General features: G+C 34.6%; 1 protein-coding gene across 1 annotated transcript in view; it reads left to right on the forward strand.

Moving 5' to 3' along the window:
* The window catches only part of SMARCA5 (SWI/SNF related, matrix associated, actin dependent regulator of chromatin, subfamily a, member 5), a 46,558-nt gene extending 32,320 nt beyond the window's left edge, over positions 1 to 14,238 (forward strand). The window contains exons 14-24 of the mRNA XM_049709518.1: positions 1,692 to 1,824; positions 4,609 to 4,757; positions 4,959 to 5,078; positions 5,856 to 5,966; positions 6,289 to 6,402; positions 6,840 to 6,962; positions 7,714 to 7,846; positions 8,836 to 8,954; positions 9,370 to 9,582; positions 12,061 to 12,168; positions 12,969 to 14,238. Coding sequence (XP_049565475.1) covers positions 1,692 to 1,824; positions 4,609 to 4,757; positions 4,959 to 5,078; positions 5,856 to 5,966; positions 6,289 to 6,402; positions 6,840 to 6,962; positions 7,714 to 7,846; positions 8,836 to 8,954; positions 9,370 to 9,582; positions 12,061 to 12,168; positions 12,969 to 13,034 — 1,389 coding nt within the window. The 3' untranslated portion in view covers positions 13,035 to 14,238. The remainder of the gene's footprint in view (positions 1 to 1,691; positions 1,825 to 4,608; positions 4,758 to 4,958; positions 5,079 to 5,855; positions 5,967 to 6,288; positions 6,403 to 6,839; positions 6,963 to 7,713; positions 7,847 to 8,835; positions 8,955 to 9,369; positions 9,583 to 12,060; positions 12,169 to 12,968) is intronic.
* The last annotated feature ends 202 nt before the right edge of the window (positions 14,239 to 14,440 follow it).

Raw genomic sequence — 14,440 nt, forward strand, 5'->3', positions numbered from 1 at the left:
TGCGGTGTGCGCGCTTCTCATTGCGGTGGCTTGTCTTTGTTGAGGAGATCAGGCACTAGGCGTGTGGGCTTCAGTAGTTGAGGTGTGTGGGCTCAGTAGTTGTGGCTTGCAGGCTCCAGAGCACAGGCTCAGTAGTTGTGGTGCACGGGCTTAGTTGCTCCGTGGCATGTGGGATCTTCCCGGACCAGGGCTTGAACCTGTGTCCCCTACATTGGCAGGTGGATTCTTAACCACTCTGCCACCAGGGAAGTCCCAAGAGGATCATTCTTTTTTTTTAGTTATTTCTGAGATATACATTTTAAAGTAATAACTAGAATTATGACTTATAACATTATACCAGAACATATAAGATTTTTAGAAATTTCATGTAATGTCTGAAACATTTATGTTAACATATTTCCATTACAAATAACCCAAAGAAAGTTTAGTATTAGTTTTGTTTTTTTATACTGCAGATTCTTATCAGTCATCCATTTTATATACATCAGTGTATACATGTCAATCCCAATCGCCCAATTCATCACACCACCATCCCCACCCCACCACGGTTTCCCCTCCTTGGTGTCCATACATTTGTTCTCTACATCTGTGTGTCAACTTCTGCCCTGCAAACCGGTTCATTTGTACCATTTTTCTAGGTTCCACATACATGTGTTAATATACGATATTTGTTTTTCTCTTTCTGACTTACTTCACTCCGTATGACAGTCTCTAATCATTCTTATGTTGAGAAAATTTATGGGCTATAGATTAATATGAAAACTTAAAAGTTCTAAAGTTTGATATTGCTAATAATTTGACCTGTGTTATTTACATCTTTGGTGTTGGCCACTTTCATCCTGTGACTGTTTGTAATGGTGGCTGGGGAAATTGATCAATTAGAAGTAGGGGTGCTTTGTAAGATGTGTTTTGTGAACTTACCAGAAGTTAAACAGAAAATGGAATTCAAATTAATTTGATTACTTATATGTAGTTAATTGGGCACTATTTAAAGACTAGGATTTTTTTTTTTTTTTTCCGGTACGCGGGCCTCTCACTGTTGTGGCCTCTCCCGTTGCGGCTCCGGACGCACAGGCTCAGCGGCCATGGCTCACGGGCCCAGCCGCTCCGCGGCATGTGGGATCTTCCCAGACCGGGGCACGAACCTGTGTCCCCTGCATTGGCAGGCAGACTCTCAACCACTGCGCCACCAGGGAAGCCCCTAGGATTTTTATATTGTTTGTGGAGATTGTTTATTCATGTCACTTTTTCCCTAATTGCAATGAAAATTTAGATTTGATTTAGGTAGAAAAGCATTTTGAATTTAAACCTAAGAAAAAAAGATTTTTTTAAAAACTTTTATCATCAGACTTGAAGATTATAATTGTGTCTGTCTTGTCTGGAGACATTATGTATATTTTATTTCCGTATAACCTAGACAAATTAATACAGTAGTTTCTCACAGATTCAGCAACTATGACGTGTTCTATACCTCCTAAAAGATTTTCTTGTGAGATAACCAGTTAATTTGATTGAAACTGAGAATTTAAGAAATGTTAATGGAATATGAATCCGTTATAGTTGTTTTGTTTCGTATTTTTAAAACTATTTTGTACATGAGAATATTTTCATTTTGTTTCTCAGTGTACACATTCAAATGTTATTTATGTGAATTTTCAACTGGATTCAAAGTAACCTGGTTATTTTTCTAGGATCGAGCCCATAGAATTGGACAAACCAAGACAGTCAGAGTGTTCCGCTTCATAACGGATAACACTGTAGAAGAAAGAATAGTGGAACGTGCTGAGATGAAACTCAGACTGGATTCAATAGTCATCCAACAAGGTGAGCCTTAGGACTTTAAAAATTTACTAGGTTGAATTTATAACACTTTTTTCCTGGATTTTTTTTTAGGATATTCTTGTTGTTAAACATATATTAAATCAAGCTACCAGGCAACAATATTTATATTCCAGACTAAAGTAAGCTTCAGTTTTGTTAAGAGGATGGGTTTGGGCTCAGGAAGGTTGAAATTTGAATATTGACTCAGCTGGTTAGCAATTCTTTTACACTATCTGAGCCTCTTCTTCATGTGTTAAATACGGATACAGAGATTTTTAAGGACTAAAGGGGATAATGTATATAAAAATACCCAGCATTCAGTGTGGTACATATTAAATAGAGGTGTGATGAGTGATTTACATGTACTAACACTCAATTGACTACTCTGGGGAAACTGAAGAGATAACAGTAAAACTCAGAATTCTTTTTCCTAATCCACAACGATTTATTGAGCACCAGCAGATGTCAGGCACTGTTCTTAGTGCTGAGAATACAGTGGTGACTGAAACCAACCAGTGTTCTTACTTTCAAGGACTTTATAATTTAGTGAGAGCAAGACACACAATAAACATTTATGTAAATAGGACTAGATGGTGAAAGTGGGATTTTATTTTGGATTAATTGAAGGGAACTTCAAGTTCTCAGGCCAGATCAGCTTTCAAGGAAGACATTTATATTTTCATGAAGCTTAAAATAGAGTTAGTGATGGGATGTGTAAAATGTAAAAACCAAAACAAACCCTCAGTAACCTTGAGTCCACGTTGGTTTCCTTCCTTCCCAAATTGTGTCATGACCAAATGCATTTTATCTGTCTCTAAAGCTAAGAGGTATACTGTTGTATTATCCACTGATTATTACATTTGTGTGTCTTGGTTTTGTCAACCAGTCTCTAATTTCCTTGTAAGGAAGGGAATGTTACATTTCTTTGTTATCCCTTAATGCCAACCATAGAGTTAGCCACGTGTCTGTATACATAAAGTCAGAAAGAGAAAAACAAATACGGTATGCTAACACATATATATGGAATTTAAGAAAAAAAAAAAAAGGTCATGAAGAACCTAAGGGTAAGATGGGAATAAAGACAGACCTACTAGAGAATAGACTTGAGGATATGGGGAGGGGGAAGGGTAAGCTGTGACAAAGTGAGAGAGTGGCATGGACATATATACACTACCAAACGTAAAATAGATAGCTAGTGGGAAGCAGCCGCATAGCACAGGGAGATCAGCTCGGTGGTTTGTGACCACCTAGAGGGGTGGGATAGGGAGGGTGGGAGGGAGGGAGGCACAAGAGGGAGGAGATATGGGAACATATGTATAACTGATTCACTTTGTTAAAAAGCAGAAACTAACACACCATTGTTAAGCAATTATACTCCAATAAAGATGTTAAAAAAAAAAGACAATACATGATTGCTTTATTATTAGTTGTTTTTGTTAATAATTGCTTAACATAGTGAGCTTACTTTGTACCAAGCCATGTGCTAAATATTTAAATACTGAGTATTACCTTCTTTAGTCTTCATGCCAGCTGGAGGTTGGCATCAGAGGTAGAAGCAAGTCACTTATTTACCGTTTACACAGCTAGGAGGTGACTCATCCGGGGCATCAAGAGCTATATAAACTATTACAGTGCAGTGTTTAATTAGGAAGGTCTCTGGGGACTTCTGGGGCCTGCCAAACAGGTTTCTCATGAGTGATGTAATGGCTAGTTTTTTTTCCCCCTCACATTCATCCATGCTTTTAGAAATACATCTGCCTTATGGTTCTTGTTCTCAATTATTTTCATCTCTGAAACCCTTCTCTTTTTTTTTTTTGAAGATTAAAAAAATACAAATTCTTTTACAGTCAGCTTAGAAAAGCTTTTTCAGTCTTTTGACTTAATGTTTTTGGGGTATTTTTTTGTATTTACTAAGGCAACTTTTGGAGCAAAATTTTGTGCTAGTAGCTTTGTTAATCCCATTTATAGAGATATTAGTCAAACAAGCCTTGGGTGCATATGCCTCTGTGTTAACTGTTTTGTGGACTAAGGGGTATAACTAAAAATATGAGAATATACAGAAGTACTTTATGTATGAAAAGTTCCCTCCCAGTCCACAGGGAAGTAATTTCTGTAAGCTTAAGAGCATTTTGATAGCAGTGAGATAGCTTTCAAGAAACATGTTCTGTGGATATATTCTAACTTTGAAAGTCACATATTTGATGGTGCATTCTATTAGGGATCCAAAACCATGATACAAGTATGTAAGGTCCCAGAAAACAGCTTGTATCTTTACCTACTCATTACAAGTTGGTTGAAGTAGAAAAATTAAAATAGAAGAAGTATATGTGAGTGGCTCTTGAAGTTTGGCAATATGAAGGTTTTTATACTTTTGTAAGTAGAACAAGCTGATTTGGGAGCATTAGTAATAATACTAATCAGTTTCTGCTTATCAGAAACTTCTTGTGTTTATAATGCTCTCACCTTTTGATACTTAAAGTTATGGTAATAATTTTGATTTTCAGATATCCCAAGTTACTGTCATTCTCACCGTACAAGAATATATTTTATTGAAGTGGCATTCGGTAGGCTTCATTATGTAATATGTAAAGTTTAGAAATATTTCAGAGTTTACAGATTAGAATTTGGTATTTTATATAAAAATGAAAATTATCAGATGAGAATAAACAGAAATGATTGACGTTTGAGGCAAAATTATGTGGTATTACATCTAACATTTAAAATTCCAAATATCCAGTAACCTAAAGTTTGTTTGATTAACATTACACAATAAAACCTTTTTTTCAGGAAGACTTGTGGATCAGAATCTGAACAAAATTGGGAAAGATGAAATGCTTCAAATGATAAGGCATGGGGCAACACATGTATTTGCTTCAAAGGAAAGCGAGATTACTGATGAGGATATTGATGGTATTTTGGAAAGAGGTGCAAAGAAGGTGAGATGCAGATTAAATGATATGTTTAATATGTAAAATATTTTAAACCAGAACTGTTTGAGGAAATGGTTATGTGAGTTATCGGTAATCTGACTTCCACAGAAAGAAGTTTTTATGTAGTATAAAGCCTAATTTATTTTGACTATAGTTCTCATGCTTTTTAAATTCTCCATCTAATAGGATGTTTCTTTTGTTTCCTAGACTGCAGAGATGAATGAAAAGCTCTCCAAGATGGGTGAAAGCTCACTTAGAAACTTTACAATGGATACAGAGTCGAGTGTTTATAACTTTGAAGGAGAAGATTATAGAGAAAAACAAAAGGTAATTTAGAAAGAGATTTTGGTTACTTGAAGACTTAATATTTTACTTGAAACTTGGAATTTAAGTGTTAGATGTAATGCCTTGTCTCAAACAGCAGTCATTTCTGTTTACTCACAACTAAATTATTTTCATTTTTGTGTTAAATTTAATGCCACATTTTCAGTTGGTAAAGTGAAATGTTTAAAAAGTTTATGTCTACTGTTACAGTGCACGATGTTGTGTGGGGTGATTATAGTAATTTGGGATATTTGAAAATTAAAACTTGCCCCAAAAAATCGTCACAACCGTATTAGACTTTTTTTTTTAAAACAGCAGAATTGGCTGGTAATAATTAAAGGGAATAACTTCTTATTTCATAAGTAATACTTGCTGTTATATAGTAAAATTAGAAAATACCTACAGGGTAGAAGAAAAAAAAATTCTACCTAATGCTTTCCCTTTTAATGTTTAGGCATGTACATCCTCTGAATTTTTTCTAGGCTAAATATATATCTACATTTCTCTCCTAATTGGGGTTCTAAACCTTCTGTAGCATTGTTTTTCACCTAGTATTCATTTGGTCAGGAAATACTTACTGAATGCCTATGCTCTTCACTAGACCTCCTGTGTGTTAATTGCATAGTCCCTAGCCTCATAGAGCTTGTAGTCTAGAATTTTATGAATATCTTTGCATTTATAAATAACAGTCGTAGTGATGTACATAGCTGGAGTTGCATTCATGTAGGATTTGCGACTATATAATAAAGTTGGTGATTTGAATTGTTTCCCATGTGCTAGATTGCATTCACAGAGTGGATTGAACCACCTAAACGAGAAAGAAAAGCCAACTATGCTGTTGATGCCTATTTCAGGGAAGCTCTTCGTGTCAGTGAACCTAAAGCACCCAAGGTGAGTTGACAGAGCACAAATGTCTAAAAATATTGGAACTGTAAATCATTTTTCTTCTTATACTCTTGAGATAAAATCAGATTGAGAATTAGATTTTATGGTTTCTTACAGTACACCTCCTTCAGCTTTTGCTAAAAGTTTTCTAAAGATTAATTTTGAATGTAAGCATTTAAAATTTGATTAATGTTTGTTCAGTTTTAGTGGAAGATGCATTCAGTTGCTTGGAGAATTGGCTGTCATGATTTTATAGAATGAAAAAAGGTTATAGATAGATTTAAAGCAAAATAGTTGCTTTCTTATGAAGAATACTTTTTGTTTTTAGGCTCCTCGACCTCCAAAACAACCTAATGTTCAGGATTTCCAGTTCTTTCCTCCACGTCTATTTGAATTATTGGAAAAAGAAATTCTATATTACAGAAAAACGATTGGGTACAAGGTAGAAGAAGTAACACTTTGTTCGTAACTAACCTGGTTTTTTGTTTTGTTTTTTAAAATATTTATTTATTTATTTGGCTGTGCCGGGTCTTAGTTGCAGCATGTGGGATCCTCATTGTGGCTTGTGGGATCTTTAGTTGCAGCATGTGCACTTCTTAGTTGCGGCATGCATGCGGGATCTAGTTCCCTGACCAGGGATCGAACCCGGGCCCCCTGCGTTGGGAACGTGGAGTCCTACCCACTTGGCCACCAGGGAAGTCCCTAATCTGGTTTGTTTTTAACTTAATAAATGCAGAATATCAATATGTTTTCTTTCATGGCTGGATTAAAAATTGTGAAAAATTTGTGAAATGTCATGTACTTGGTTAAGAGTTTAGTTGATTGCATACTTCCTAAAATATATTGACTGATGACATAGGAAAAAAAAAATATTTTTAGGTGCCTCGAAATCCTGACCTACCAAATGCAGCACAGGCACAAAAAGAAGAACAGCTTAAAATTGATGAAGCTGAACCCCTTAATGATGAAGAATTAGAGGAAAAAGAGAAGCTTCTAACACAGGTATAGCCTTCAGTCAACACAGAATTTAGTAACATTATTTTGTAAGGTGCTGTCTTAGGCTGTGTTGGAATATATAAAGGAAGTACATTTTTTTGATTTCAAAAATGGAATAATTGGTGATCATAAAGCATGGGCATATGGTGTTTGCTACATTTTGATTGTCATTAGTTGTTGAGGTGGTAGAGAAGATTATGGATTTGCACCAGCCTTGGTAGAATGGGTATCCTTTTGATCACCATTCTTCCAGCACTCCCATCTTCCCTTTCCTGTGAATCTTCTACGTTGCTACTAAGTTATAATTCTCAATGACAAATCTCTGCTCCATACTTTTTTAACATCCTTTAAGTTTCAGTCAAGGCCTTTCAGAATCTGGCCTTAACCTACCTTTAAAGCCTTATTTTCCTTCTGTTTTCCCACTTGGTTTATATCTTTGCCCTTTAGTCTATGTTCATTCCTCCTGGCAAACTTCTACTCTTTGAAAGCTCAGTGAAAATGTCACCTTTTTGTGCAGCATTCTTTATTCTCCCACTCAGCTTCAATTGCTTGGCTATCTAAGCAATATATGATGTATTGCTAAAAGTGCTCATCTATGTACATGAAAATCTACTACTTTAAAAGCACTTAACTTAAAAAGAAAACTTGGAGCAACTGAAAATTTTCTGTAATACTCAGCAGCATTGGTAAAGTTTAATAGCTTTTCTCCCAAGTTCAGTGTGCTGTGATTATATGTTTTGTTTCCATCGCTTTGAAGGGATTTACCAATTGGAATAAGAGAGATTTTAACCAGTTTATCAAAGCCAATGAGAAGTGGGGTCGTGATGATATTGAAAATATAGCAAGAGAAGTAGAAGGAAAAACTCCAGAAGAAGTCATTGAATACTCAGGTAATTCTCCTATTATTTTAATAGGTATAAGAATGTTCTCAGGCTTCTGGAGAGCTGTTGGAAAGTTCAGATTTTCTTACTCTGAATACTGTTTTGATAAGCTTAATTTCACCACAACTTAGTGCCTTGTTTTTTTTTTTTAAAATAAATTTTATTTATTTATTTATTTTTGGCTGCGTTGGGTCTTCGTTGCCACGTGCAGGCTTTCTCTAGTTGTGGTGAGCAGGGGCTACTCTTTGTTGCGGTGCGCAGGCTTCTCATTGCGGTGGCTTCTCTGGTTGTGGAGCACAGGCTCTAGGTGTGCGGGCTTCAGTAGTTGTGGCACGTGGGCTCAGTAGTCGTGGCTCCCGGGCTCTAGAGCGCAGGCTCAGTAGTTGAGGTGCACGGGCTTAGTTACTCCGCGGCCTGTGGGATCTTCCCAGACCAGGGCTCGAACCTGTGTCCCCTGCATTGGCAGGCGGAATTTTAACCACTGCGCCACCAGGGAAGCCCTAGTGCCTTGTTTTGTTTTGTGTTTTTTAAAAATTGAATTGGAAAATCTCCCCTTCTTTAAAATGGCATTGTTAATTTTTTTTTTTTACCCCCGTTCACTAGCTGTAGCCAAGGAAACAAGAATAGGTCACTGAATAATAGTGCCTTCATTTTTATTTCATTGTCTTTCATAAGTTTTCAAGTGTTATGTGTTTCTGTGTCTCCTGGAGCCAGTCAGATTGTCAGGTGGGTATAGCTCTGGTGGTCCACCCAGAGCTTCAGAATAGACACAACTAAGAATTGGGGGATACTTCCTATAATCATCCAGCTTATCTTCCCGGTTTCTTCATAGTTAAGGAAACTGAGAAATAATTACGTGACTTACTAGTGTTAGATGTGGGGAAAATGGAAACATTTCTTAATCCTTAGCAAGTAAAATAGAGCACTTACAACAAGAAGTTATTTATCTTTCTGCCCTTCCCCCACCTATCTCATCTGCCCAACTCTTATTCCTACAGCTGTGTTCTGGGAAAGATGCAATGAGCTGCAGGACATAGAGAAGATTATGGCTCAGATTGAAAGGGGAGAGGCAAGAATTCAAAGAAGAATTAGTATCAAAAAAGCACTTGACACGAAGGTACTTTGAATATTAAATATGATAGTAAAATAACTCCTCTCAGTAATATGAGAGTTTAAAGTAACTTTTAAAAAGGAAAAGAAATGATGATATAAAATTTTTTTTCAAAGGACAGCATTCAAACATTATAGGTGTTCTCAACAGAATTTACCTCAGTATTTCAGTTGATATATCTGCGTCAGAGTCACTACGATTGGCTCTTTGCTGTGTGGTATACCAGAAAGTCTGAGTCTGTATTTCTTTTTAAAATAATAAAGACTGAAGTTGATTCAGAACAAAGATTACAGTGTAACTGACTTTGGATAGAAAGTTGATGTGAAATACAACATTTATAGCTAACTTTACTAAAGCCGAGTTTGAAACATAGATTATATAGGATTTGTGTTTTATATAATATAAAATCCGATTTTCATAGATTGGACGGTACAAAGCACCTTTTCATCAGCTGAGAATATCTTATGGTACTAACAAAGGAAAAAACTACACTGAAGAAGAGGATCGTTTTCTGATCTGTATGCTTCACAAGCTTGGATTTGACAAAGAAAATGTTTATGATGAATTGCGACAGTGTATTCGCAACTCTCCTCAGTTCAGATTTGACTGGTTTCTAAAGTCCAGAACTGCAATGGTGAGTACTGGGGGCCTTTTTCTGTAATGTAGTAGAATTAAACTTCCTCTGACAGTTCAAAGGAAGTAGGTTATTTAATGTTCTTTAAGGTAACTTTTTAAATTCTATTAAGAGAAAACTGTGGTTCAGCTGTATCTTTGAAGTAAATTTTTGTTACAATATTGTTTGTATTACAGTTTAAATCAGTTCCTTAAGAAACAGTTACATCCACAGTTAAAAACCTAATGTCATAAGTAACTTACAAAGTTTATTTTTTCTATTGTTTAATAGCACATCTTTTAACATCACTATATATGATAGGACTAATTTTTTATGTGAATTTTAATCAGGTTCTAAGTAGGAGGAAATGTCACCATCAATTTTAACTTCTGAATGTAATGATCACAATTTAAAATTTGACTTTTGGTTTTATAAATGAACACATTTCTATAAAGAAAGGACTTGTACTCACGCATCTGCCCATCAGAATGCTGAGTTTGAGTTATTTAAAAAGAGCTTAATGTAGTAAAACACTATACTGATTTAATCCTAGGTTTTGTTTTTATTCCCAATATCAACCTGTTTCTGATCAGCAAGTTCCATTTGTAATGACCTAAAATTAGAATTCAGAAGAGTTTAGCTTTGATGAATTGCTCTTCTCTTATGTATTTTTTAAACTTTTTATTTGATATTAGAGTATAGTTTATTAACAATGTTGTGTTAGTTTCAGGTGTATAATAGCAAAGTGATTCAGTTATACATATATCTGTTCTTTTTCAGATTCTTTTCCCATTTAGGTTGTTACATAATATTGAGCAGAGCTCCCTGTGCTATACAGTGGGTTCTTGTTGGTTATCCATTTTAAATACAGCGGTGTGTACATGTCAATCCCAAACTCCCTAATATACTTCCCTCATATACTCCCTAATATACCCACTTCCCCCCGGTAACCATAAGTTCGTTCTCTAAGCCTTTGAGTCTGTTTCTGTTTTGTAAATAAGTTCATTTGTATCATGTTTTTTTAGATTTCGCATATATCATATGATATGTCTCTTTCTCTGTCTGACTTACTGTATTTTACCACCTTTGAGTTTTTAGCTTCATCTTGTGTTCTTCAGGATGATGATAATGCCAAAACAATTCTGTAGTCTTAATTTTGAGATGTACTAGGATAGCAAAGTTTAAACAACTTTATAGTAGGATTTACCTCAGTATATTTAAAATACATTGTCACTCTTCAAGATGGAGGATAGTGTTTAGTCTTTAAATGTGACCACTGAAGGGGTTTTTTTCAGTAAACATCAACGGAGGCTACTGTTTTATGAAACCCTAGTTTGGGAAATGTTGCACTATAAATGCATTATAAATACATAGTTAGAGGAGACACATTCAGTTGCTATAAGCTCTGTATTACGTCTTTTAAAGTAGGAACAATTTTAATAAGTGATTTTGTGGTGAGTGAAACAAGATGCAGTGTCACATTGATTTACTGGTACAATACCGTGGTCTAAAACTGCGTGTTATTTCCTAATGTGTTTCATGTTAAGGCACACATACAAAATGATAATATGCGTATGGCCCCTTGTGATAAACAGTTGAGGCATAATCCTTCTCTAAGAGCCAAGAAGATTCATGCCATAGTACATCTGTAACACATTCTGGCATGTGTATCTCAGTGTCCCTGTTAAAGGAAATAAAGAACTTTGATGCAGTGTACTACCTTCTCTCTATATATACTATTGCAAATATTTCCAAACCTTATATGGTTGTGTCCTATACAATAATATTTTTAAATGATTTTATCGTGACCATTTGTGTAGAATGTTACAAGGAGAGGAAAAAAACAATTTTACTCAGTAGGTAGCCAGCAATGATACAAATGGACTCCTGTTTTCTTAAGGGGTATTTACTATTTCTACACTATAATTTAAAATCCTTTCTGGAGCCTGTGTAGACTGCTAAGGAGAGATGAGGTAAAACTCATCATAGATTTCTATGACTATTTTTCCCGAACTGGGAAAGACGGCAGGTGGTACACCGTCTACCACAATTCTAGTGGTAATGCGTTTAAGGGAAAGATTATATATACCTCTTATTAAGTTTTAGTTGATTTTGACCCTCAAATATGTGCTCTGTTAATTTTAAGTTTTGGAGGTAGACGACAGTTTTCAGGCATAGACACTATGTAGCAGAATTGCATATAAGAGATGTTCATTTTCACTGCTTCAGTTCCTAAGTGAAGGAAGGATTTATGAAAAATACACAACAGTATGGCCTTAAATAATGAAGTGAAAAGTTTACAGATACCTTTTTTTATCCTCCTAGCATGGATTGTGTATGAAAATTACCAGTTCCTTTTGCTTTTTAAAATTTTGTCTATTGGGGGTATATAAGTGATATTACACTGTTAAAACATACCTTTGGTTTTGAAATTGTAATCATGAAAACTTATGGATGGAGAATACAAGTTTACCATGTAAATTTATGTTTGTAACTCAGGAGCTCCAGAGGAGGTGTAACACTTTAATTACCTTGATTGAAAGAGAAAACATGGAACTAGAAGAAAAGGAGAAGGCAGAGAAAAAGAAAAGAGGACCAAAACCTTCAGTAAGTACTCATGAAAATGTAAATATTTTCTTGGGGAACTTAACTTTTTTCAAGAATTTGAACATTACTTGGCTATCACTGATGTGTTAGTTAGTTTTTTTTTTTTTTTTTTTTTTTGGTAAGTAGTATGGCCTTGGATTGCTTTAAAAGTATAAATTAAACTTGATTCCATTGTGTGGGGAAAATCATGTTATGATGGTAGTTCACAGTATGGGGATTTGTGAGAATATGGGAAGGTCTGTCTTGTGAATGGCAAGAGCCTACACTTGATGTTGAGAGTACACATTATAATTTTAGAATATATAAAGAAATATTAGGAAGGCAGTGGCCTTTACAACCTTTACTGTTCACTTCTAAACTTTGATTTATTGTACCAATGATATCTTAGCAATGTGAAGGCAAGAATTATAAGAAAAAAAGTCATCTAATAATGTTATCTAATTCTGTTATCTAATAATAATTTATATAGTCATGCGTAAGTGAACGTATCAGGAAAGTCTAGCATACTCACAAAGTATTTCTCATTACTGCTTTCTTTTGATGAGAGGGCATGTTATACATTTGTTTGGTGTATTGATTTACTATTGCTAATTGTGAATTACTCATTTACTTCATTATTAGCATTAAGGTATTTATGTTAGTAAAATATGCAGATAAGATTATTTGGAGAATTAAGGTTATTCTGGTTAAGAAAAGTAGTACCTGTTACTAAGTGGCAGTTATTAATAAATTGCTATCATGAGTCTTCCAGTGTATTTCATGTTATTTGTGATGAAGATAATCCTTCTGTTTGTTTGTAGACCCAGAAACGTAAAATGGATGGAGCACCTGATGGCCGAGGAAGAAAAAAGAAGCTGAAACTATGAATACATATTTGTTTCATAATCACTAACTTTAAACCAGTAGTTCTTTAATTTACGGGTCTTCATAAGATGTACTGTACAATGCTCAATTGTTATGTCATTCAAAGACATCAGGTTCATCTGTTTACCAAGCTAGAAACATAGTATGTAGTTTCACTTTTTTAAATGCAACAGCTGTGCTGAAAATTTTTTATCATTAACACTTGAAGTAATAAAATAGGCTTCATTTATTAATAAATGTTTCATTTGATTTATTTTTATATTATAGTTCCATTTGTGAGGCTTGTGACTTTTGTTTATCAGCTATGATTTCTACACTTGTAAGGCTTAAAAAGAAGCAAACAAGTTAAAAAACAGAAAATTGCAAATAACATTTGTCCCTTCAGTCTTCACTTAGTTGTGTAATTGTTTTAATTCACTTTGCCTTTGCAGAAGTTTGGGTATCTTTGTAGTGCTATTGAGTCTCATCTGGGAAGATTATGTAAATTGCATTCTCCTTGCTTATTATATGGGTAGAATGGGAAAAAAAGGCAAGACAAATTCTCATTAAATTCTATGCATATTTCTGTTATGCTTTCTGTTTCTGTAGTTGGTTCTGAGGTGAATATGCCCTATTCTGTTTGGAAGAATGGCCTTTTAGTTACATAGCCAAAGACATTTAGTATTTTCTGGTTCCTTAAGGTGGTGTTGTACCATTTTGTAAAAGGAATATTATTATTACTTTTTTTAATTGTTCGGTAAATATTTTTGACAAATTACCTTCTGAAGCAGCCACAGCTTAGAAATAATGTCAAAACTAAGGTGATTTTTTTTTTTTTTTTAAAAGACCCAGCCAAAATAAGGTGTGAATTTGTCATACTGTTAAAATGAAATTGGTAAACTATATCCCCTTCCAGTTTACTTTTTTGGGTTTTAGAGTAATTGAACGTTTTATTTTATTATATTTAAAATAATTTCTAAGTGTGAGCAGCAAGACTGACTATAATTCGAGTTTTTATTTTCTGTGGACAGACTTGATAAACTGGAGACCCTGAAGCAGGATTACCCAAATTGTAGTGTCAGGATTTTAGCTGTACCAGAGGCCTTTATGTGCTACACATAATTTGTATAAAGTTTTATATGTGCAAATTGGGTACATAAATAGTCTCCATTTTTCTAAGGGAATGCAATAAATGTAGCATCGTGAATAAATATAACTTTTATAATCCTTAAGTGGTCTTTTCTTTCCATTGCTGTAATTTTCTTTTCTCATTTGATTTTTATTTGCTTTTTTCCTTAGGACGTTATCTTTTTTCCTTAATTGGATTTTTTCGTCTCAGATTTCTATCAGTTGTTTTCATTTGCCCACACATGATTGGGATTTTTATTTATAAGGGTGATTTCTATAGTATTACTACTACTGCTTGCTT

The sequence above is a fragment of the Orcinus orca genome, chromosome 4, assembly GCF_937001465.1.
Source record: "Orcinus orca chromosome 4, mOrcOrc1.1, whole genome shotgun sequence".
Classification (NCBI taxonomy): domain Eukaryota; kingdom Metazoa; phylum Chordata; class Mammalia; order Artiodactyla; family Delphinidae; genus Orcinus; species Orcinus orca.